Source organism: Zosterops lateralis (assembly GCF_965231275.1).
Source record: "Zosterops lateralis genome assembly, chromosome: 15".
Lineage (NCBI taxonomy): Eukaryota > Metazoa > Chordata > Aves > Passeriformes > Zosteropidae > Zosterops > Zosterops lateralis.
The window spans coordinates 10,683,799-10,708,638 of record NC_139775.1 but is presented as its reverse complement, the minus strand read 5'-3'; the positions used below and the strand labels follow the sequence as shown (position 1 = coordinate 10,708,638).

Here is a 24,840-nt window from a genome sequence, read left to right as displayed (position 1 = left end):
TGAATTTCTGGCATTCCAAATTTTTAAGAACTTTCAGATAACTACAAACACTTCTCAATTAGTGTTTCCAAAAATGGAGACAGCAAAATCTGGGCTAGTCCAAAAATGTGACCCTTTCTGAGCTGTTTGCAAAGCTGGCAGGGAGATCAGCCCTGGAGGAAGGCAAGGCAGGGATGTTGTGCAGGCCAGAAGGGAACACAGAGGGCTTTTCTCCCTGCCATGTCTGTGTGGGGAAAGCCACAACTGAGAGGGCTTTCCTCCCTGCCATGTCTGTGTCAGGAAAGCCACAGCTGAGAGGGCTTTCCTCCCTACCATGTCTGCATGGGAAAGCCACAGGTGCTGTTTTGCTGGGCTCTGATGGAAAAGCCAGGCTGGGTACTGGACACAGAAGCCTATCCTTGCCTCATTCTCCAGACAGGACTGGGAAGCCTGGACTTCCAGCTCTCCCTGTTCATCCCACAGAGACTGGCAAGCCCCAGGTCTTGATTCTTGTGGCTGCAGAACTGCAGTGCTCTGAGCAGGCTGCTGCTGAGGTTCCACCCTCAGTGCAGAACGGCCTCCACACACCAGCACAGACCATGATCCCAGAGAGGCTCAGAGCCTCCTGCAAGCCTCAGTCACCTACAAATGAACAATTTACTTGTCAGCTCAGTGCAGCCACCAGGGAGTGAAAAGCTTTGTCACGTTGTGAAGGTTTAAATAAACTGGTAAGAAATATTAGAGAGCTGAGAGAGAAGTATCAAAGCTGGAATAGCTTTGAGAGAAGGTTCAGAGCTGCCATGAACTGGTCAAATGGGCCAGGCACCTCCAGCCAGGGCAGGGGAGCAGAACTACAGAGCTCTGACTCATCTCAGCAACGGGCAGGTCTGCAAACTCCCTCAGAACTGCTGCAATAATCCTGGCTAGAAGGAAAAATAAACAGTTTGGAGTATTTATATAACAGTGACTACAAAGGCAAATGTCCTTCATCACCGAGCAAGCACCAAGGGGAAAGGGGGTGGGGAGAATTTTATCTCACAGCATCAGAGAACATCCGGTGTTATGAAATCATGAATTGGAATAGTTCTAGAAAAACCCAAGTGAGCATTACTGGATGTAATAATTTGAAGTGGGAGATATGTGAAAAATAAGTGTGGACAGTCCCATAACTAAACATTTATGATTCATCAAGAAGGATAAGAGCTGAAAAATCAGAATAGATATTGCAAAAGCTCATTCTCAATCATTGTTGCACACATGCAAAATTGCCTGCATGGAGAAAATAAATTTAAGTTCGAGAAAAAGGTACAGAAAAGCAATTTCTGGAAAGTTGAAAATGTTTCCCTATAATTTTCCCCATCTTTATTATTGGCACAGCTTTTCATAAAATTCCTATGATGGAAACTGAAAAGGAAGACAAGGCAAATTCTCCTTTATTAGTCACTTCTTCCTTAATAATAGAAATATAACACAATCGAAAAATGTTCCTTTGCTTCCTTAACCAAGTACATGATCCTTCAATGACTTTGTTCTCTTGATGGAATGAGAAGTAAAAATCTAAAATGCCAATCTGCTCAGTAGGTCTGGAGCCACAATGATATTAGGCAAAAAAAAATAAATAAAATAAAATAAAAAGGTGTCCACTTAAGACTGGATTAAATCTAAACATATCTTCTTAGAGATCATCAATAGTGTTGGGAAGGCAACAAGTACAAACTTACTATCTGTAAGATCTGATGGATTTACATCACAAACTTTGATTTCATCCCTTCTTTCTTCACAGAAGAGATAAAAGAAAGTATGTCAAGAGTGAACAATATGAGGAACAGCATCATTTGTGTCTCTCTGTGTCCTGGGGATCCAGTGCTGAAAGGTCACTATGGAATGACCCAGCAATCAAAGGGAAAGAACGCTGCTCTGAAGATGAGGCTTCCATGAAAGTCTCTAAAGTGCCACTTTGATACTGCTGGAGCAGAAGCAGATATTTAACCTTTAACATGAAGGACTGTTGATTTCTCTGACACAGTTTTGACTAAAATGGATTTCATCTTATCTGATGCACTTCATCGCCAGCAGTGACTTTATCTTTCGGTACATATTCAAATGGCTCCTCACAGATCTGAACTTCACACACGCTGAGTGGATTTCCTGATATCTTGGTATTGCCAATTCATTAGGGGAAAATTGAACAACCACCCCCTGCAACAACACAGGTCAGCAAAGCATAACCCAGTTAAATGATGAGCTCATGAGCACAGAACGAGCTTTCAGCTTTCTCCCAGCTCAGACTATCCTCACTTCAATCTCCACACAGGACACAGAGACACAAAATTCAAAAGAGCAGGTTCTGACAGACATTAACATCACCATGAGAGGTTGTGGAGGCTTCACCTTGCCTGTCAGGGCAATCCCAGCTGCCAGAAGATCCACTGAGAACCTCCCTTGGCTGTGGTCACCTGAATGGACACAGGAACTCCCATCCACCACCCCTCTGCCCACACACCTTCCCAGTCCCTGTAACATCTCCCTTAGCAACAAAATAATGGAAAATTTAGTGTGCCTTTATGATTAATTTATACAATGGAAGATTGTCCCACTTCACATCTCAGAAGCCAAGCCAAGAAGTTTTTGCAACGCATCAGTTTATCAAAACATAAAATTTGAAGAGCTGAGTGGGGGGAATATATTTTTAGATTAAAGGTTTTGTCCCAGTTACAATAGCATAATGAAGGATAAATTCAGCACGGCTCACCAAGTACCTGATCTCAAACCCCAAATGAAATGAAGACTAAAACTCAGAATAGTTTCTAAAAAGAATAGGGGTTAGATGGCACACAGCTACTTCCACCAGTTCATTTGATTTCCAGGCTATTTGAATTTGTTGTCTAATATTTAGAGATATTAGACAACAGCATTACCTAAAAAAGTTATAATGCAGTCAAAAGAAGTAACCTTAAAAAAAAAAAAAAAAAAAAAAAAAAGGAATAAAAGCTATTCAACTATTCAAAAAACCCTAGAAGAGCACTTAAGTACTGAGTAAGAGAATTGGAAATAAATTGGTATAAATTATTGGTTTTTTTCCTAGAGGCAAGTTTCTATGCATCAGGTGAACAGGACAAACAGGGTTGTTAGTTTTTCTTTCTTTGAAAAAAAAATTGCAAGAGAAGCAATCTTCTGGCCAGGAAGAAATTCCCAAACATGTAAGAATTACAAGAATATGAGAATAACTGCATTTCCTGAAAGAACAGCAAGTGATGGGGATACAGGATTCAACCATCAGAAAAACTGAGGCCAGAAAATCCTGCCATGAGTGGAAATACCACAGGAGTCTTTATGTCTGTGCTGGCAGCTTGTAGTGCTGAAATGCTGTAGTGAGTAGTGCTCACTTCAGCAGTAAAAGCAGGAGAGCTGTGCTCATTCAACCACACATTTCTTTTAAGATACTAGATTTCAGAATTGATACTGGAGTGAAGAGATCCCTCTGAAAAACGTTCCTAGATTTAAATTTTTTAGAATTTTAAAGATTTTTAAGACTTTTTTTTATTTTATTTTTAAAGATTTTTTAAAATCTAGATTCCTAGATTTAGGAACAATTAAATTTAAATGTTTTCACATCTCTGCAGCCCTCTGGCACAGACAGCAGTTGCCCAGTTGCAAACCAGCTTTCCAGGTCTTAGCTTGTGTGGCTACAGCTGGAACATCCATTGGAAATCATTCCCTGCAGAGCACAATGCCAAAGTGAACATTAGAGTGAACACTCAAACACATATTAGATTAAAGCACCACAGAAAGTGGCATAATGTAAATTGAAATTAAGTTACCCCAGCCATTTGATGCCAAATTAAATGAAGTTATTGATTGCAGAAGTTGTCTGAACTTGGTCAGCCAGGACAGAAAATCCTGAACGGGCCAAACTGTTTAGCAGAGATATTTTTTTACAGAAGGTCAGGAAGGAAACTGGTATTCACATTTTAGCTCCTTCAGACAGTTTTAAGGGAAGTGTATTTGTATTTTTACAATAATTCAGTGCTTACTGTCAAAATTGATAGTGATAAGACACCCTGGAGCACTGCAAACATCTGCTCTCCCAGGTAGTTTGGGATCTTTGTCCAGTGCTCTCTGAATTAGATGTTTCCCCTGTGTTTATATGATGAGAGCACCCCTAATGGTGCCCTCTCTTCATCTATCAGAACAGCTGTCCTGGAGGGTTACAGTTATTAAGACTACAGATATCTAATGCTGTCTAGAGGCCTTTTCCTGTCTCCCTCAAACACTCTTCAGACCTAACCATCCCTGTTAAATTCAAAAAAATTTGGACATTTCTCTGAGTTCTGGTTGTAAGGTGCTATTGTATCCCCATGAGAACAATGAAATTTTGTGTTTTAAATAAAAAATTAAAATACATAATTTTTCTTTCAAACCGACTTCTCTCACAGCTTGCCCTCCTCTTTTGAGGTGAAAAGGTATGAGCCACAGAAAGAACAAAAACCAGGAAGTTTTTCCTCTGGTGCAAATTTTGATGACATTTTTTCTGTAAAAATAAAATGAAAATATTGAAATTGGGTTTGCATTGAAGTGGAGAGATGTCAGCTGGCTGCCTAAAAGACAAGTTGGGCTTGATTTTAACTTTAGGCACATCAGTGCTTTAATTGGCAGTCCTAATTAGCAGTAGGACCTGCTGGGCACAATCCCAACTGTGCTGCAGCTGAGGGAAGCAGGGATGTTTGCCTCCTGGTTATGCCTGGGCCACACTGCAAAGGCTGCCAGCTCAGCCTCTGACCTGGTTGTATTTGTTCAACAAATAACAGAGTGTGTAAAGCTGTGAATTGGATAATTTATAATCACTGTGAGAACAACAAAAATCCAATTCAGGCCAATAAACTCACAGATGGGGTTAAAAGGCCATTGGGGCCTTCTGAGGTCTTCTCCTGCACTCTCTCTGCTTGGTGCAGTGAGATTCTATAAAACACATTAATAATCATGCTCTTTTCACATGGAGACTGGGCTTGCAGGGAGGAAACAGCTCCTCATGCCACTTGCACTGCTCAGCTGGATGCTTCCAGGTGTTTCTGCTGGCATTACAACTTGTCATTAAAGGATGCTGAGGATACAACCACCACGTGTCCCTGTCAAAGTGACAGCCCAGGACAGCCTGCAGGCTGAGAGCAGCTCCTCAGGGGCAGCTCATAAATCATGGGGATGTAACTCTTCACATCTGATAACCCAGCACAGCTGAGGCCATTTCCAGCTGTGGCTGTGGCAGTGCAGACACGCTGCCACCTTTCCAAGCAGCTCTGTGATTCCATCAGCACGTCAGAGAGGACGTGGCAATAAGGTATTCAACTGATGTGTATCAACACAAGCACTGCTGTCTTTAACAGGAAGGCAGATGAAGTCCCAAGTAAACTTCAGCATCAAATCCCTGAGCACACAGTCACAGCTGTGGCTGGCAATAAAAGCTGTAAAGTCTCACGACAGGCAGGGGATGTGCAGCTGCACATGGGGCTGCTTGCCTGGGGAACACCAGGGATTCATTCCTGCAGCTCCCCTGAAAGGAAGTGATGGGCAACAGGCAAGCAAACATTTCCCATTATATCCCTACAGTAAAAAGAGTCTCTCCCAATTAAATGTTCTCATTTCAGGCATTAGCAGTTAAATCCCAGACTATATGCCACTCTAGATGTGCTGGGGCAAAGGTGACAAACGTGAGATGCATTTCCAGTTTATTGCCATTGCAATTTCTCCTCTTGACAGCTTTACAGCCACAAATAGAAACACTTCATGCAAACTCAAGAGCTACGAGCTCATACAACCCACACCAGAAAACTGCAACTGGAAGGTTGCTTTGCCTGCAAAAAGATGTTATTCCTTAACTATAACCTCTTCAGGAAAAATATAGCCAGGCAAACAGAAGGAAGCACACCCAAAGAGCCACTGCAAATGTAACACAATAATTAACGACTTCCTATTCAGGAACTTATTTTCTCTTCAAGAAGCACAGTCAATAGGATCTGTCTCCCTGGTACAGAGGGGCTCTAGAAATGCATATCAATTACATGCAGCATGGACAGAAATGCTTGTGATGTGTTTTCAAGGCTGTATTTGATCAATAAGCATCTCAAGAGCTCAGAGGAGCCTCCACAGCTCTGGCAGAGAACACATTAACTAATGCCTTACAGACTCTGCTCTTCGGAGTGATGCTCAGGGCAACAACTGCCATCTCTGCTCTCATTAAGGAACAAAACCCCACAGAAGCCCTGAGCTGGTCCTGCCTCAGGAACAATCCCAAGCTCCGCACGTAGCACAGCACATTTGAACCACTTGATCTTTTAAATGCATGAAATTTAGTGAAAAACACGAGTACACTTTTTGACAAGCTTATAAAATCAAGATTACTTTCAGTAGTGAACTGCGCTGAAGAAGGGACAGTATTTTACTATTTTGAAAATTTTTAAGTAGTACTTCAATAACAAGATCTTCCTTTTTAACAGGCCTGGTTGCAAACTGACACATTTAATTAATAAAGTTCTGCTGTTGTTCAAATGGTGCTTCAGCAGCTTCCTGAGAAATACATCTGTGAATCTCAGAAATGAGACCCCAGTGACAAGACATGGATATTACCAAGTCTTTACATATTTTTTTAAAGATCTTTTCAGAAACTAAGGTTGATTTTGTATCAAAGAGGAAAAACCAATAAAGCTGATAACTTTGCCTTCATCCCTAATGGCAACAAGCCTCCATGAATAAGCTGCAGGGAACCCCCTATGGGGATTCACCTGAGGGAGCAGGTATCATGTCAATGTCAGACTAACACAAAAATCTCAGTTCCACTTTGATTTGCAGCATTTCCCAGGTGATGATCTCAAACATTTTTGATGTTAATTGAACAAGATAGGTCCAAGCCTATTGCCCATGCAGTGAAGTTGCTTGTTCTAATTAAAACAAACAAAGGCAGATGCTTTCCTTGTCCGTTGATTTCTGAAACAGCAGCAGCTTCACCTCTCAAAGATAAAACCAGAAAGGGGCTGGGTGTGCTTTCAAGGCTTCCCAGACACAGATGTGAGCACACTCACCTCTGCAGGTACAGCAATACTCCAACACAAGTCTTATCTAACCCTTACACCTGGCCAAGAAATAAAGGCAGGAATACAATTTATTTTATACATATTTCTATCCATATTTATTTCCCCTGCAAGGATTTTTCTGGCCACATTAGCAAGTGGACTGAAGCAGCTGATTTCCCATTTCTTGAAAGAAAGCAAGATTAAAAGAAAAAAAAAAAAATATAGCAGTTTGGGATTTGTTTTCAGAAATCTGGGCATCTGAAATTTTATGTTTCTTTTCTTCCAGCTTTCTCCTTCCAGTTCAACTCAGTAACATTATGTATTAAACACAATGGTCTCAAAGATCAAGATATTTCCAATACATCTCAAGATGTTAATGCTAATTAAAGTTGATCAAAAGACTTTGAGATACAGTAAAACCAGACTGAACTGTGACAAGATGCTACTTTATCATTTCATTCTCTTCAGATCACAAGGGCCACATGTATGGCATTATTCAGTCATTAAGCATTGCTTCATTGCTGGTATTTTTTGCTCCATCTTGAAGTTAGAATCAAACATTATATGAAAGTAATTAAAAGGGACTAAACTTCACATCTTCAATTAGGCAAAAGTAGTTTTTAAAGTGAGATTGGAAGTACAGGTTATACAAATACTCTTCAGGGATAACACAGTTCACATTTATTTTAACTTGCAGCAGCAATTATTAACCAGATTCTTTGCAAGTTCTTCTAAATCTACAGACTATGACTAAAATTATCAGATAGTTCATCTTCAAAAAGATGAACTGTGCAGAAGTAGCAAGTCTTACCATACATAAGGAAAGTTGCCTGTTGTATCCCCAAGGATGAGAATGAAAAAAAAAAAAAAAAAGAAGATAAAAGTACAGGAATAGTTTTGGAAATAGACAAAGATGAATAGTTTTGGAAAGAGACAAAGATGAAAAGAGACAAATTAACTGTAATAAGGTGGACAGAACACACACACACTGAAGAGGAAAAATAGAAATTATGTATTTGTTTGGAAGCAGAAGCAGTTTGAGGAAGAAGAGATGAGTCATCCTCAAAAGAGCCATTGAAACACAGACTCCAGATGTACTAAATATCATGGAATCCAGTGAATCAGGGAGGGAAGGAAGTTAAAGATGTCTCAACCAGCCTTCATCAAGTCTAGTTAAAGATGAAAGGACAAATTTTACATGAAAGAGAGAAAGAATTTGGTCAATGAAATCATGAGGGGGAGAGAAAGAAAATACAATTCTGTATGCTGAAGAATAGAAAATTTGGTGGAAAAAAATGAAAACCTGTTTTTGAAGAATATGAGTCTGAAAGCAGCTGACACCCTGCTGTTCAATCCTCCTGCAGGTGCCACCAGACAAAATCCCAAGGAGCACAGCTGGAGACAGCAGTGACTTGTACTGACCCAGAAGTTTATTTGTACCATCTGCTACAGAAATATCAGTCAAGGGGAGCAAGGCAGACACCTGGGGATGTCCACACAGAGAAATAACTTAGAACAGGAAAGAAACTTCAGCAGGGGAAAAGGAACCTGTCAAAAATGAATAGTTGATGCTGTCAAAAGGAGCAAAGCTTTTGGGGACGACCATCAGCTGGCCCAGGAGCAGCCAGCCTGAGTTTGACTGAACATCCTGAACAACCTGGAGTCAGGTTGCCCCCCCCATTTTCACACTTAAGTGGCCTGATTTTCAAGCTAACAGCAGCTTTTCAGGGCTTTCAGTAGCACAAATGGTTGGTGAAAAGTACAGGCAGTGTACATCCCCTAAATAAACTGTCCATCCAACAGAACAAGTGCTACAAATGGCTGAAATCAGGACATCTCCTCCTTCAGGAATTCCCATGGGGAACGGTAGGATCCAGCTGTCTGTCTCTAATGCATAACTCAGCTGTCACCCAGGAAATGGAACTTGCACAGGCCCAGGTCAGAGCAGGAGCTGCAGTTTGGGAGCCCCTGGGCAAGGCTGATCTCACACAACGTTACACATCTGTCCTGGGATGGGACAAACCAGGCCTGGGAAGTGCCAGCTGAGAATGCCTGGGGAGATGAGGGCAGACAGAGTCCAGACAGCAGCAAGGAGACACAAGAGAAGGAAACAGATGGAAGGATAGCTTTTTAAAAAAGGGAATCTTCACTCTAAGGAAAGATTTGGGGATTTCAAGGTGTTTTGCTTAAGTAATACACTCCCATACAGGTTTGGCAGAAGGGGAGTAAAAATTAAAAGAATAAACAGTTCCCAAAAACAATCAAAAGTAACAGTGTATTTTAGTATAGGAAGAAATGTTTTCTGTGTTCACCACAAATAACAGCAGGAGAGATGCTCCTTGAAACAGCCCCTAGAGTGTATATATATATATATATATATATATATATATATATATTAAAACCCACTAAAGTAACTTCTCACTTCAAAACAAAACCTAAAAAACCTATATTGAGAAATTACCATTATTACTGTATTATTAAAAAATATCATCATGTTGCTATAAAGCCTAAATGTTTAGAGGTAGCAGATCTCTGTCACCCAGATGAATAATGATAGAGCAATGAGTCATTCTGATACCTTTGGAGGATTTAGAATGGAAATTTGTATCTTTGTCCAACCAGGCAGATTGGGATATTTCAGAGAAAAAAGGATGGATGGCACTCTAGTCTAAATCTCAGATCTTAAGAAAGAAGGACAATAATATTTACCAGAATATTTACCAAGATTGCCAGAAGCAGGATTTGGCAGCACTGCAAAGATATCAAGAGACTGTGTTGTCTTCAAATTTAGAAGAAACATTAATTCTGCTTTGAAAGTACTTCTCACAGGACATTGAAGCTACCATGTAATTTTAAAACAACCATAGAAAGCACAATCAATCATTTTTTCCTTCTTGATAACTGTACAGTGCAGTTGAAAAAAAAAAAAAATAAGCAGCATGTACTACACAGCCTGACATGAGTCTGTTCAGTGTCACAGTTAGTACAGATCAATAATTCTCTGTTTCTGAAAATCCTACAGCATTCTTTAAAAACCACGGGAAAAAACTCACCCAGTTTTCAAGCTGACCAAGGCATCCTCGACTCCTTTCTGGTTAAACTTGGTCATGTAAAGGTGCATATCAGGGTAGTTGTTTCGGATATTCCTCTCAGTGCTTCCATTCGGGACCGTTCCAAAGCGAAAAGGAGGAGAATAATCGTGTGGCCTTTGAAACTAGAGAGAAAGGGGATAAGCAAAGTGTTTCAGGCACCCAAAGTGTGAAGAAGGGCAATTTCAGGTTGAAAAAGACAGAATTTGTGTTAAGTTGCCTTAAATCTCTTCTAGACAAATCCTGTGGGTTAATTCAGGTCTATTATACCAGAAACTGTCTCCACACTAACTGAACGTAATCTACATCCAGAGTAAAACCAGCTCATTCTGCCACTCAAATGTGACTCTCTGCCATGCTTTGCACCATGGCAGGACAGCAGAAACTGGAGCAGATCCTCATCTGCCAACATCTCTCTAGGGAACCCAAACACTCTGGTTAACTGCAACCACAGGAAAAGAGGATTTTCTTGATAGTGATTTCACTCTTCCATCTCAGCTGGGACATTGTGATGGAAAAGGATCATCCACAGTACTTGGCAGGGAGCCCAATGCCCCAGTCCTGGAGGGTGCCAGGGATTGCAGGAGGCTGTGCCAGGGACAGGCAGGGTGAGGGTGTTTCCTTCCACCCCTGACTGGAGAGAAATCAAAGCTCCTGCAGATTCCACAGGGGCTCAGCAACCGCACAGCTTGGTATGAGAAGGGTTTCTGGAGCTCTCACACCTATAATCCCAGTCCCTGTTCATCTCTACCATTTAAAACTACCAACCATTTCCTTGAGGGCATAGAGGTTTATTCTACAATTTTACTCTCTTTCCCACTATTGCATTAGCATAGATGAACCAGCCAGGGGGTATCTGCAAAGGAATGGCAATAGCTCAGGGCACAGTCAGGTTTCACACTTGGCAATCCTTCAAATAATCTCACATAAACTCTTTGCTAACAGACCTGAAAATTTTAAATGCACCTCTTCAACATCTTTCTTTAAAGCCCAAATGACAATTTAGGAATAAAATTTAAAAAAAAAAAAAAACAAATGGAAAAGGTCACTTAGATTAGGGGAACTATTGACTAACGAGGAAATTGAATTGAGCATTGATAAAAGCAGTCACCCATAAATTCCACAGTAAAATGCACTCTGGTTTTATTGTTGAAGTTAGAAGAGTAATCTATATATCCTGTGCTGCAGGAGATGGCTAATATTTATACAGATGCTGATTCGTTTGGGGTTCCATATGAAATATTTCTCTTTTTAACATTTGGTCTCAGGGTATCAAGAATTCCCAAGATCCAGTGCCAATTTGCAGAGAGAACACAAATGGGTTTATGCAAAAACTGGGAGTATTTTCAATTCCATCAAACCTTGACCATGAAATTACTGCTGCAACACCATTTTCTTGTTACAGAACTACAATTAAATGCTTCATTTTAATTAAGCATATTTTGACAAAGCATAAAGGAATGAACTCTATTTTTCTCTATTTGTTTAGCTAACAGATGTCTTACTTTCCTCATTTTCCCTTTTCAGCTTTACTGTTTAAATTATAACTTTGCTACTACTTTTACACATAGTAATTGACCCATGTACCAAAATTACACTGTACACTACTCATGATTCTTAGTCTATATTTGCTACCTCCCTTTCTGAGTTTATTATGCAGCACTGAAACAAACCCTGCTTTTAAATATATGTCCAGAGATTCTACTGATATAAATGTAGCTTGCTTTCAACTTTATTTATATCTAGAGATAATGTATCTCTGATGTATTGAGATGGCTTCATGTGTGTCCTCTAAATTTGCCAGTCAATGGAACTGGAAAAAATTATTAAAGAAACAATTTCAACAACAAATTCCTGTCAGAATTCAAATTCAGGACCTATAAGACTTGCTGCTCCTTATATTGCTGGAGATTTTTGGAAATTCGGCTGTAGTGAGCATTCTGCAAGCTCAGTTCCCAGTATGGCTGAGTAACTGGGGGAATGGCAGGGGAATTGGGGGAACAGGGACGTTATGGTGGAGTATTCTGGTATTTTCAAAATGGATTTTGGTTTTAAGTAGTCTCACTTTTCAAGAAGATTCATACGAATCTAGGATGTTGGGAGGCATTTCCTCTCATAGGAATAGTTGAAAGAATTAACGCATCTGTTCAAATTGAACATTCATGGAAGACAAAAATATTTCTGCAGAAGAGAAGGATGAATAAAAAGCTCAAGTTCATTCAAAAGTCACAGAGTTAAAAAGCAGATTAATAGTTCCAAACCCCATCCACAGACTGAATTTCTTGGCAATAACCAACAAATTTTATCACTCACAAGGGGATTATTTTTTGAAACCATCATCTGCTACTACTGCCTGTTCACAGGCTCTTTGTAGAGAAGAAAGAGGTTTCAATCTTTTTACTAACACTGCACTCATATCTGAGGTGAATGAAGTTTTCATCAATAATATTAAACTTATATTCCATGAACTGCCACCTCTGGAAAAGCACACAGGACTGTCACTGCGACTGCAGCAAAGATCTATGTGGCAGACAAGAGAAAAGAAAAAAAAAAATCAAGACTCTCCACACATTCATTTTCCCTGTAGTCCCATGATGAGAAACAAAATATATCATGTTTGCTAGGAAATAATTTTCTTCCTAGACATTTCATGGAATGTTAATCTTTTAAATCATGGACAGAATTCTTGAACTGAATGCACAAGCCCCTTGTCTGAGTCCTAGTGGAAGAGATCTACTGCTATTCTAAAGAGTGACAAATTTGTTCTTGTCTCCCCCTGCTCTGCCACCCGACAGAACCGCAGCACATACAACACAACTCCAGTCTTCTTTTATTTTTTCTACTTGCCTTAATAAAACTGGCAATTTCATTAAGTCAGCAAAGTGATCTTTCAGAAACATTACATAGTGATTTAATTTAAAGATTTCCCTGCCTGCCTGAAAAGGCTGGTGTTGAGAGCAGCTGTTTGTTATTATTCTGGAGCTTTTAAGAAACCTTGGGAAACATTACTAAAATAGTAGAAAACTGTAAATAATCTGCTGCTGATAGCAGGAGTTACAACTCCTTTGGAGTGAGAGAAGAACACTGATATTTGAACCGATGCTGTTTTACACCACAACAACACAGACTCTGAGGTTCAGAAGTCTGAAAATGACTCCTTTATTTTTGGGATGTGTGTTCTTTTTATACCATTTTACACAGACCAATTTGATTGATGAAACAAAGACAAACCTCTTCACTCACATTGGTCAGACCAGAGGGACATCAAGAAGAAGTCCCTCCTAGAGAAAAGAATGAAAACAAAGTCACAGTTACAAAAACATGTCTCTTGTTTACAGAAAATTCCCTGGGAAGAGAATTTCAGAAAACCAAAACACCTCAGGCATGAAACCAGGGCAACATTTGAACCCTTTCCTTTCCTCCTTTACCAGATGGGAACCTGGCATTCTGAGTTGTGCTCCTACAAGATACAGCTTCAGTCACTCCAAGACTGCTCTTATGAGCATCAGTTACTGCAATGCAGAGATAAAAAAATGCAGGGATAAATCTGTGGCTGCCCACCCCCAGGAAGGGTTTGACACAGGGCAGTGCTGAGAGGGGGTGGGCTCAGAGGCTCTCCCTCCCTGCCCACCCTCACTGCCTGTGCCTCTCTGCTGCTCTGCTGCCACACAGGCACAGCCCTGCACAGCTTGTGCCATCCCAGGGCACAGGGACAGAGACCCAAGGCTGCAAGAACACTGGGAATCTTGCAGAAATAAGGAGCCTGTAAGTGGCATCATTAAGGTTTCCTGGTAAGGTTTGAAGAGAAGCTCCTGGACCATGTGAACATGAGGCAATTCTTATCTGTGGCACATCAACCCTCTGCAACCCTCTGACAGTTCTGTGCATGGCCAACTACCTTCCTCTAGAAAATTTTTTTTCCTCTTTCATTGCATGAAATAAGTCTCAAATTTCAGTCTTTGCTGGATACTTTGGACTCATTTTCTGTACCTTTTTATGAAAATGAAGCTTTTGAATATCTATTACATACACAAGAATGTCAAAATATAATTTTCTTCTCATTTGCTGAATCACTTGAGTTTATGAACACCCACCCCTCCCAACTCCAGTACACCCTGTGCCATGTATTTCTGGGTGACACTGATGACGTGGCATTCACGAATTCATCAGCAACATTGCAAGGGATCCTCATCCCTATAAAGAGGTCTTAAAGCACCGAGGGGTAAGTAACATCATCACATCAGGAAATCTGGTGAACCAGCTGATAGAGTGCAACATACTTCCTGATTGGGACAGCACTGAATGCTGAGGGTCAGGGATGGCTGCTCAGAGAGAGGGTTTTTTCCTGATTTTTCCTGATTTTTCCATCACATGGGGATGCCTCAGTATCTCGAATTGGAAATACTTTATTGCTCTGGCAGTGCAGCATTGACAGAAGAGCTTGCCTCCTCAGGTGTGGCAGTGGCAAAAGTGGGAGAGAAGAATAACAAACTGATTTGCCAGCCCAGAAATGGGGTTTGGGTTTTTAATGTTTTTAAAAAAAAATTTAGTGAACTTTTAGGTATTAATTATTTAAAATTGATTATACCCACATTTCTGGCCCTTGCCTATGACTGCTCTGCTTCCTGCAAGGGTCACAGTTCTCTACTGAACTGTAAAAAAAAAATAGCAAAGAGGGGAGAAAATAATTTAACATCAATCAGATTAGATTCCCATAAATTATCCCAAATTTTTGATTTTTTTAAAATCCAAGAAACCACAGGATTGTGGAGGAGGTAAAACCTATGCATGACAAGAAGAATGTTCTGAAATAGCTCATTGCTCTTCTGGACTTCTAACTTGTTTAATTTAATCAGAAAAGGCATGGCCTCCCTGACTTATCTCTATGTGCTTCAAGCAAAGTTTGAAGAACCGAAAAATAGAAACAAAGGTGGCAGATCAAATAAATGATCAGCAGACCACACAAGAACAGATGGTATTTTCTGATTCAAGTATTTTTCTATTTTTATTTTGCTTTTTGTGGAAATGAAATCCCACTTAGCAGTCAGAATAGAAAAATGACAAAACTAAGGGAGGTCTTAGCCAAAAGGCACAGAACAGGAGTTGACATTTCCAGTCCCGTGGCAGAGCCAGTGAGGAGGGGAAGGTGAGGGTGTGTCCTGGGTTGCAGTGTAGGATGTACACAAAGTATTTATTCTATCACCATCTTCATGAACTGTTGGAACCAGGTGGGCTAGTGTTTTCCCAGGCCCCCTGCCTCTTCTGCTAATGGCCTTTGGAGTGTCTTCTGCTAATGGCCCATTAACGCCTGGCCTATGAGTCACAGGTAACTCCCTCCAGGGGTTATCTCTGTTAATGGGCCATCAAGGACCCACTTCACACTTCTCATGCTATTGTGAGATGCTCTGCCCAGGGGGAGGAGCCAAGCATTCTCACACGGATATAAGCTGGGATGTGGGACAGTGCAAGCAGCCCTTACCCACTGGATTCCCAGAGGAGCAGAGCTACCAGACCTTTCTACAGGATCACTGCTTCAGGAAGAGCACTTCACCTGGACTGCTTCCACCATCCTGCTCAGGTTGTATTCTGACTCTGTCAGTGATCCTTTGTGTCATTGCATTTATTTTATTTTACTTTTACCTTTTTACCTTTCTTCTTATTAAATTATATCTCTGACTTGCAGCCTCTCATTCATTGTGCTTTCAAACCACAACAGGGTGCAGGGTCAGAGCTGAGCCCCACTGCTGTGCCAGGGGCAAGGCACACCCTCCCAAAACCCAGGAAAACACTCTGTTCCCTCTCCCCAACAGCAGACAGACATTTCTCAAATCTCCTTTGTTTTTTTATCCCCATGAGAGAATGCCATTTATCTGTCTCTTCTAAGAATGTTATCTTAAAATAGAGGGATATTTAACAATCTTCATGCTCTTTCAAAGGTTGTGTGACAACGCAATTTAATGAAAACAAAACTATTATCATTTTTTGTTTCTTTTTATCTTTCCCCTAGCCATGCTTGCTTTGATATACCAGGCAATCAATCAAAGGCTGGTTATAAAATGCAGTTAAAACAAAAAAACAGACAAGGCTGAGATGATGCCTGTTTGGTTTGTTTTTAGTAACAATTTCTTTATTTTCTGTCCTTTGAGAAAACCCTTTGTGAAGTTGTCCCCTGGGCTATACTGTACTTAAATATTTCTTCTTAATGTCAATATTTTGTTTCATTTTCAAACAACAGGGCACAGACTCAACAAAAGGATATCCTTCAAGTATCTTGTGCATATCCATCACAGTAATTTTGCAAATGGGCTTTTTTCTATTAATATATTACTAAAATCTCTGGGCTTTTTTTTCTATTAATATATTACTAATATCCCACTGAATTTTTTGAGCTTCTTATATTGGTGAGGCATTCTTTTTAACCAAACACTAATTGACTTCTATCATAAAATAAAGGTAATTTTCAGTTAATGCAGCTACTTTTGAATAGGCAACTCAGAGATTTTGAAACAGACTGATATTTTCATGCTTTGGGTCTTAGGTTTCTTAGTAAAGTTTGCACTTGCACTCAGAAGGAAATCATCCAGTTTCAGTTCATTATCCTGCTCAGAGTTTTTATCACAAAGTACAAATTTGTAGAAGGATTATGGAGAATGGACACTGACCTCTTTTGAGCTGAATACCCACCTTTTTATCACTCAGCCCAGTCACTTGGTCAACAAACTCCTCTTGAATCATGAAGGCAGCCAAGTTAGCAGTGTAACTGGCCAGGAAGATGACAGCAAAGAAAGCCCAGACCGACACCATGATTTTACTCGTCGTCCCCTTGGGGTTTTGCACAGGCACAGAGTTGTTGAAGACCAAGCCCCACAGTAACCACACTGCCTTTCCAATGGTGAAGGATGGCCCATGGGGATCTGCAAGTGCAAAGAGCAGTTAGTTCAGCTGCAGTTAAATTAAGCCTTGCCAATATACTGGGAAAGGACAACCCATTAATTCCAGACACATGGTTAGAAAATATTTCAGTATATATTCATTGTACTCCCAATATAATCACAGGATTTACCTCCATTGCAATGGCAACAATTTCCACATTTTTAAAACATAATTCAACACTTTTCTACGTGGCATATGGTTCAAAATTTTTAAGATGAAACTAGAAAGCACAGGTTTGGAGGAGAAGCAGGCTGGTATGGCTCCTGCAGGAAGAAATGTGCCACAGTGTTGCCCTGTCAGTCTTCTGTGCCAGCAGACATGTGAAATGGAAAACTGGAGGTTTAAGTCTTAATGATCCAATTCTAGTACTTTTCTTACCCAAATTATTTTTATCATTTCCAGTCATCCAACATTATGCTTTTTGAACATTATGTAAGCGTTTTTAAGATCAAAGTGTGTGAATGTGTCACCTACTTTTAAGCACCTTTGTACTCAGAGCATGAATCAGAAAGACAGAACAAAGGAGCTACCTGTATAGACACAGAATTTAGATCAAGCCAGGCTCTGGCTGCCTCACATGTTCAGAGTCAGTTCTGTGGCTCCAAATGTGTTGACATTACAGGTAAAATTCTGTCCCAGCTAAGCCATTCTGTAATTTTTTGTTATTTCTATTTTCAGTCATCTTTTCATTCACCCCAAAGCTGGAAGTGGCCAGCAGGCTGCCCCCAGGCTCACAGGGGGCAGAAGTGGATTAGCAATGTCATTATCCACTCCCAAGGCCTGGTTTGGGAGAATCAAGGGCAGTTATTCTCCCCCAGCTGTAGGTGAGTACCATGCAATCACACATTGCTCATCAACCAGACTCCCTGTACCCTCAGTGGAGAGAAACAGGCCTCCCCTGACTGTGACTCATTTGGCCTACTTATAATTATCCTTTTTGCAGTTCAATTGCAATTTAGTCAATAATTTCTGATGCAGAAATCTGTAACTTCACCTCCTTCCCTGCCCTGTCCCTTTATCCAAGGGGATGCACATTACAAATATAGATTTAGATACTCATTTAACTATAATTTATTTTAATAATAATTCAATGATTCTTAAAATAATATAATCCTAAGTGTGTATACTCAGTGCATATTCTTATTTCAGTAGCAATGCTCTCTAGTTCAGTGCAAATATTTCACAATGCAGTCAAGCTCTACATCCTAGATTATGATCCTACTCTGCAGCAGCACTAAGAAAATAGAGTGCAATAAAATAAAAACAATGGAGCTGACTTTTGGTTTATGAAACTACCTTCTAGACACATTAAGGACTGAGCTGATACAGGGAAAATGTGTTTTTCTGAGCAACAGTGCTACAGAAATTATATGCCAAGGGAGCAATCTAAAATTCTCTTTATGCCACTGGAGATTGTATTACCACTGAGCTTCATCCTGCAAAAAATGCCTAGGGAAATGAGAGAAGATAAATAATTTTTTTAAAAACAAAATAGTCTGGGTTATAAATTAATGGCAGCTGGATTTGTGGCAAGTCTTTAGAGCTAAATTGGGATGCTTGAGTGCCATAACATGTCTTTGCAGCTGTAAGTACACTAAATAATCAATTCAGGCATGTGAGGTGGCACAGAAAAGAACAGCCAAGCCCCTGGATCCCCAGTGTCTACATTCACCTTTGATTTCCCGTCTCTTAACACAGTGTTTATTTCTGACAGAGGTTACACATTTACCATCTTATTAAAATGATAACATCATCTGAACATTACAATAATCCACTTTTCCAGGGAATGCGCCAGCCATTGTCTAGAAAAAAAAAATCATTTGCTTTTAATAGTGCCCAGAACTGTGTTCACCAAGCTGGAAGATCTCTTGTTATGAAACAAGGCAAGAATGATTTAGAATTTTTTAAAAAAAGCGGCACTTTCAAATGTCAATTAAGAAATGTGAGGATGAGGGCATGATGACACATGGAATCCTTTGAGTCAAAAGGCAACTTTGACTGAGAAAGAGTTAATACAGAGCTGGTCTGTTTTGAAAATGAAGTTTCTATAATCGAGGAAGGAGTGATGCTGTTCTGGCAGGGGCCTCATTTCAAGGCTAGGAGTTCATCTGACTTTTTACAGGGACTATACTAAACTATGGCCAATGGAACTGCTATTTTTCAAACTGTCCAGCAGACCACGGGATTTTAGGTAACTTTCTCTGAACTGGTCACGAATTGGTAGTAGTCAGGAGTAGAACATATTTCACTGCTTTTTGACGCTGACACTTTACAACTGATGCTGTGTAGTAACCAAACACTGTCTGAATAAAACTCTGATACCACATACTCTGCTCCCTGTCTTTATTCCATTGAGTTGGAATTATAAACATGAGCATATAATCCTTCAAGAAATCATACTTTAAGTGAAGAACATAAACAGTTTTGTAGCTAGTTTCACTGGTTTATTCCTACGTTATGTTTATTTGAAAAGATGGAGAGCCAGGGACGGGAAATACATGATTTTTTAATAGACATGGAGTTGAGTAAAATGCAAATCTTACCTCTCCCTTGTGCTAAGTTCCTGTTGTATCCTACAGGACTAAAGTACTCAAATATAAAGACAGCCATGGCAGACACGATGAGAAGCATCACAAACATCATCACCCAGACAGAAGCACTAAAAGGCTCTGCAGGAAAACAGACAGGAGAAACAGAAACACAGTTCATTAAACCAGTCACAGCACAAGCATCCTAATGTCCTCGCCTAGGCAAGCCCAGCAGCATCTTCTACATTAGCTTTTCCCAAAAAAAATGCTAGCAAATAACTAAGCAATATATAATGAACTGCTGTTAGTATACATAGACAAAATCCATTAAGTCAAAAGCTTAAGTGTAAGCTGCAATTAAAAACAAAAGGCTGCACACTTTTCTTTGACACTGAGTGGCACATAATTGCTTTGACTCGCTGCTTATTCAGCCCACAATCAGGTTGCTGTGTCTATTCATCCTGTATTGTACAAATTTATCAGCAGAATGGTCCAACCACTATGACTGTGTTTCTGCAAAGCAAAAGCAATTAAGCATATGTTAAATACATTTGGTAATTCAGGGAAGTAGACTTCTCTCTTGTCTTCTATCCAACAAAAAGTGTTAGAGGAGGAAAGATAAATACGTGCATTCAAACCAAACACTTTTGTTTCAGGATTCTTTTCTCTCTGTGTTTACTTTCATCTACCTGCAATGAAGATGATATTTTTATCAATTGCAAACATATCCTTTTGAATGTCTCATTCTCATCTGGGAGCAAATTACTGAACTCAAAAGGGTTTATGGAAAATTGGATGTCAGTTTGAAAGAGAGAAGAACCATAATTAATAAAAGAAGTAGGCTGGAGCATAAAACTAAGGGCAGTTTCAAATACCAGACTAAGCACCAACTTTTTGAAAGGACTCAATATCAATATCAAATATCATCTTTCCCAACCACATATTCTCTGTCATTTCAGGAGTCCCTGTGGTCGCTGCCTTGGTACAAGGATATTTCTAAGAAAGATTAGTATGGCAAAGTAATATCTCTTTATCAGGCCAACTTATTTGGGGCACTTTACTCATAACTTGTGCAAATAAAGCAAGTGTGAGTGTGCTCCGAAGTGTGAGAAAACAAATCTAGTATACTATTTCTAAGTAGGACAGGCTCAAGACACACTTGAAATCACAGAAAATTAAGTGTATTGAAGTGCTTTGCCTGTTTCTGAAAGCCCAAGAAGTTCCTCTCTTGTAGCTTTTTCATTCTTTGAATTTAAGATTAGAAACGCTGAAACCTCTTCCCTCGTTGCAGGAAATGACAATGACTGAGAGCTGAGGTGTGCTGAGCCCAACAGCCCAACCTGAGCCCTGCCCAAGTTCAGATGACTACCCAGAATAGAATTAAATTTAATAATTTGTACCCAAGCATAAAAAAACTCTTGAGATCTTCTGTCCTTGCTATGATTTCTTCAAAATCTGGAACTTAGACAAGACCAAATAACAAATAGCCCCAAACTGGTGATTTTGGATGGTAACTAAAAAGGCAAAGCAGGGACATTTTAAACCAAACTGTTTTCCTCTTGCAAAGGAACAGCATTTTTTCAATTGATTATTTTATTTTTAAGACAGGATATGAAATTCTTTCAAGTCCTATAATTATTTATTTGGGAGAGTTAAGTTAGGAAAATAACAGGAAGCAGAGAAATATCTATGTAGATGCAGACAGGGAAGGCACATTATACAGCCAATGACAGTCTAAAAAATATTTTCTGAATTCAGTTAGTTACTGGATTAAATTGGAATTCATGTAGAACTACTATAAAATTTTGACAGCATTCTCACAGAAGGAAGCAAGGCTGATAAAACCCTTATCAAAAGCAACAGTATACAAACAGCAATGGTAATTTGTCAAAATCTAAGGCAAAGGGCAAAACAAGCCAATATACAAAAGTGAGCTATAAACAAGAGTTTAAGCAGAATTCTCTTTAATAATTTAAGGAGCCTGGTAATGAGGTGGAGAATTAATAGAAGCAACAGGAAAACAAAAAGCTATTTGGAATAGCAAGCAGTAGAATTGAACAAGTACAAAATCAACTGAATAACAAAGTCGATCTTCCTGTCATATCAGAGATCCAATTACACATTCAGCACTGTGCTTTGATTCTCTAAGGACACAGAGGGAACTTCCCTCAGGCAAGCAGCAGGTTCTAAAGGAATTTTCAGTAAAGCTATAATATAGCAGAAAAAAACTAATATATGACTTGTTGGTGTATATTCCAAATGACTGACAACAGAGAGTATCAAGCAAGGAAAAAGATGTCTTAGAGTCCTACCTCCCACCAACAAAACCAATACTTAAGGAATACATTAAATAAAGAGGGGCATAAATTTGCTCTTCCATCAGTGCCTCCAGAAAAGAAAACTGCCCTCACCTATGAACCCTCCCTCTGAAAAATATAGAAATGGAGATTTAAGGTTTCCCTTTTTTCATTTAGTTGTTTAAATGAAGTTGAACCAAAACTCTACAGAAACATTAAAACCAGTATTTGTAGATCTAGTACATATGATTTCTAGTACAATGCGAAAATGTTTTAAGGTGGATAAAATTCTCATTTGAAGGAGACAAATCAGAACGAGAACACAGCAGATAACCAAGTTTTACTGTCACAGCCCATCAGTTACTCAGATCTATTGGACACAACAACTGACTGGAAAAATCTAGTCACACAAAATCCTGTACTTGTCCACATTCATAGAAATAATTCACAAACCCAGATATTTCAGGAACTGTAATCAACTGCTATTCTTTAAAAATAATATTGTATTTGACAGATTTTTAAAAAATCTTTTAAAAGACTTACGTAAGATGACTCCATTCTCAGACATTCACTTAATTGAAACAAAATCAGTCAGTGAATAAATTCAGTTATCTGCCTGATAGTATTTTGCAAGGCAAAACATTTTACTACTACGCACACCTCATCAAAATACACAGTCAATTCCAGCAAACTGGCAGCTTCATCTATGCCTGAAAAGAACAGAGCACACTTCTGAGAGCATAGACTTGATTTATTGGTGCAGTAAATCAGATTTCTTCAAAAGCAGAGCTATTTTAGAGAGCTTTATGAGAAGGGGCTATTTTTGTTTCTTTTGAATTATATACACATCCAACTAAACGAGTAACATTAAATGCATTTTAGAAATCTAATAACTCTGTTGCTTGTGGAAAATGCAAAAGCAGCTTCTCTTTTGATGGTAGCTGTAAACAGGTTTTTAAGAGATAAGTAAAAAATCAACTGCACTTGCACTTTAGAAAACATCCCAATTCTTATTTCCAATGGTCATTTCAACGTGCTCCAACTGCAATCCAAAAATTAACTTTACAACTCAATGACTCAAAGAAATTAAAAGATACTCTCTGAATATTTTCATTGCAAGTGCAGTTTCTTGCAATTTCACTTTAAAGTCTTTCGTTCATATCAAACATCAACAAAATCTACTTAGATTATCACCACATTTGGGAAATTATTTGATTACTCACTGTGTCATATTTACTTGCATCATCCCTGTAATGTGCTTTTAGGGAACAGATATGAGAAATAATCTCTGTGGTTAAATGATGATTCTTGTGTAAGAAAATTCAATTATTTGCCTGTTTCTATCTGATACTACACCACTAATCTGCTCTTCAACATCCGTGAGCAACTTCAAGGGGAGTGAAGAACTTCAACTTGGCAATTTAGAACTTGCCTCACTGCTGACCCAATGGGCTTGAACATTCTAAACTGTGCCCTAAGATATCTGGAATATGCTGATCTTTTATTTTTCCACTTAATTGTTTTAGTGTCACTATTCCAGTACAAGATATCTTTAAAAACAGTGGAACCAAATACATTTTGAAGAACATAACAGCATACTGGGCACTTTTGAATAACCTCATGGCTCATTCTCTTTTCGGCTTCAGGTAAATTCAGGCCAAACACTAAAAGAAACTATAAATCCTACAAGAGGAGAGGGAAGTAACAGAAGGAAAAATGCACAACTGAAACAAGAAGCATGCAAGGAAAGAAGCCCAGAGTCTTTATTTCTTTATATCCCACCTCCTCTCTGCCCAGCCTTTCATTTCTTTGCTGTATCTCCACTGTTCAATGGGAAAAACACTCAGCTCTCCAGTGCAGTAGTGTGGTGTTCAGGAGCCAGAGGTAGCTGATACCAAACTAGCTTGAAACTATATCTAAAGATAAGGAAGTTGCTCTTCGATTCTACAATGGGTTTTTCAATTATTTTGTGAATATTAAAAAAATATTTAATAATTTATGATGGGCTTAACATGCTTAAGTTAGTTTGTAAGGAACCTGGGCTGAGGGTGTAATTTTCCTAACTGAACATTTTAGAGGATTTTTTTTTCATACTGAAAATGCTGACATTGGTTTTCACTTTCAGCATCCAAAACCAACAGCACTGTGTCCATGTGTTAATGATCATGTTAACCAGCACATCAACACAGCACAAACTTCTTAATGTAAAATTCAAAGCTTAACAGAAACGTGTCTATGTACTTCATGTCTTAACAGACAATTAAATCTACCAAACGCTACAGAAATGCAGTGAGGTTATCTGGAGGGGTTGGAGCTCATACCTAGAAAAGCAGATGGTGAAACGGTGCCGTTGCTCCGTGACACCATGACACTGATCCCAGTCTCCACAAACGGCACTGAAAAGTCAACGACCTCCGAGCGCTCCTCGTTGATGGTGAGAGAGCCCACAGCCATCACTGCCCGGTGATACACCACCTGATCACAGGGAGAACACCCCACAGATCAGCACAGAACACCTCCTTCCTCCAGAAGAGCTCCAGCACACATCACCGAGCTCTTACTTAGGAACTCTTCCACCTAACAAGAGAACTTACTTCACCAATCATTCCATTCCACACGTTATTGACTTTTTTGCCATGCTTCCCATTTGTCACCAAGTACAGGTCATATGTGAACTTGACAGTTTTAGACAACTTCTTCAAGATATCGATGCAGAATCCTTTGCAGCATTTCTTTACGTTAGTTCCCTCATTAGTTTTGTTGCTGTCAACAGAGAAGACACACATAAATATTCCCACTGGGAAAAACAGAGGAAGCACAACAGCAATATACAGCACACTGTGAAACAATGTTTTGCCACTCTTTTGAGTGACCACGTTTTTTCTGAATCAAGAGAAAAAAACCCACAGGATGCTTTTATAGCTGTATGGTGTTTGCAGCTCCTGCTAAT

The 24,840-nt window shown here is 39.4% G+C and overlaps 1 protein-coding gene across 2 annotated transcripts in view; it reads right to left on the bottom strand.

Moving 5' to 3' along the window:
• The window catches only part of GRIN2A (glutamate ionotropic receptor NMDA type subunit 2A), a gene marked incomplete at its 5' end in the record, with an annotated part of 159,509 nt that overhangs the window by 22,441 nt on the left and 112,228 nt on the right, over positions 1–24,840 (bottom strand). For both annotated transcript variants that reach the window (XM_083872644.1, XM_083872645.1), the window contains 5 exons: positions 10,097–10,257; positions 16,817–17,046; positions 19,609–19,734; positions 24,212–24,365; positions 24,485–24,653. In XM_083872644.1, the coding sequence (XP_083728770.1) occupies positions 10,097–10,257; positions 16,817–17,046; positions 19,609–19,734; positions 24,212–24,365; positions 24,485–24,653 (840 nt within the window). The remainder of the gene's footprint in view (positions 1–10,096; positions 10,258–16,816; positions 17,047–19,608; positions 19,735–24,211; positions 24,366–24,484; positions 24,654–24,840) is intronic.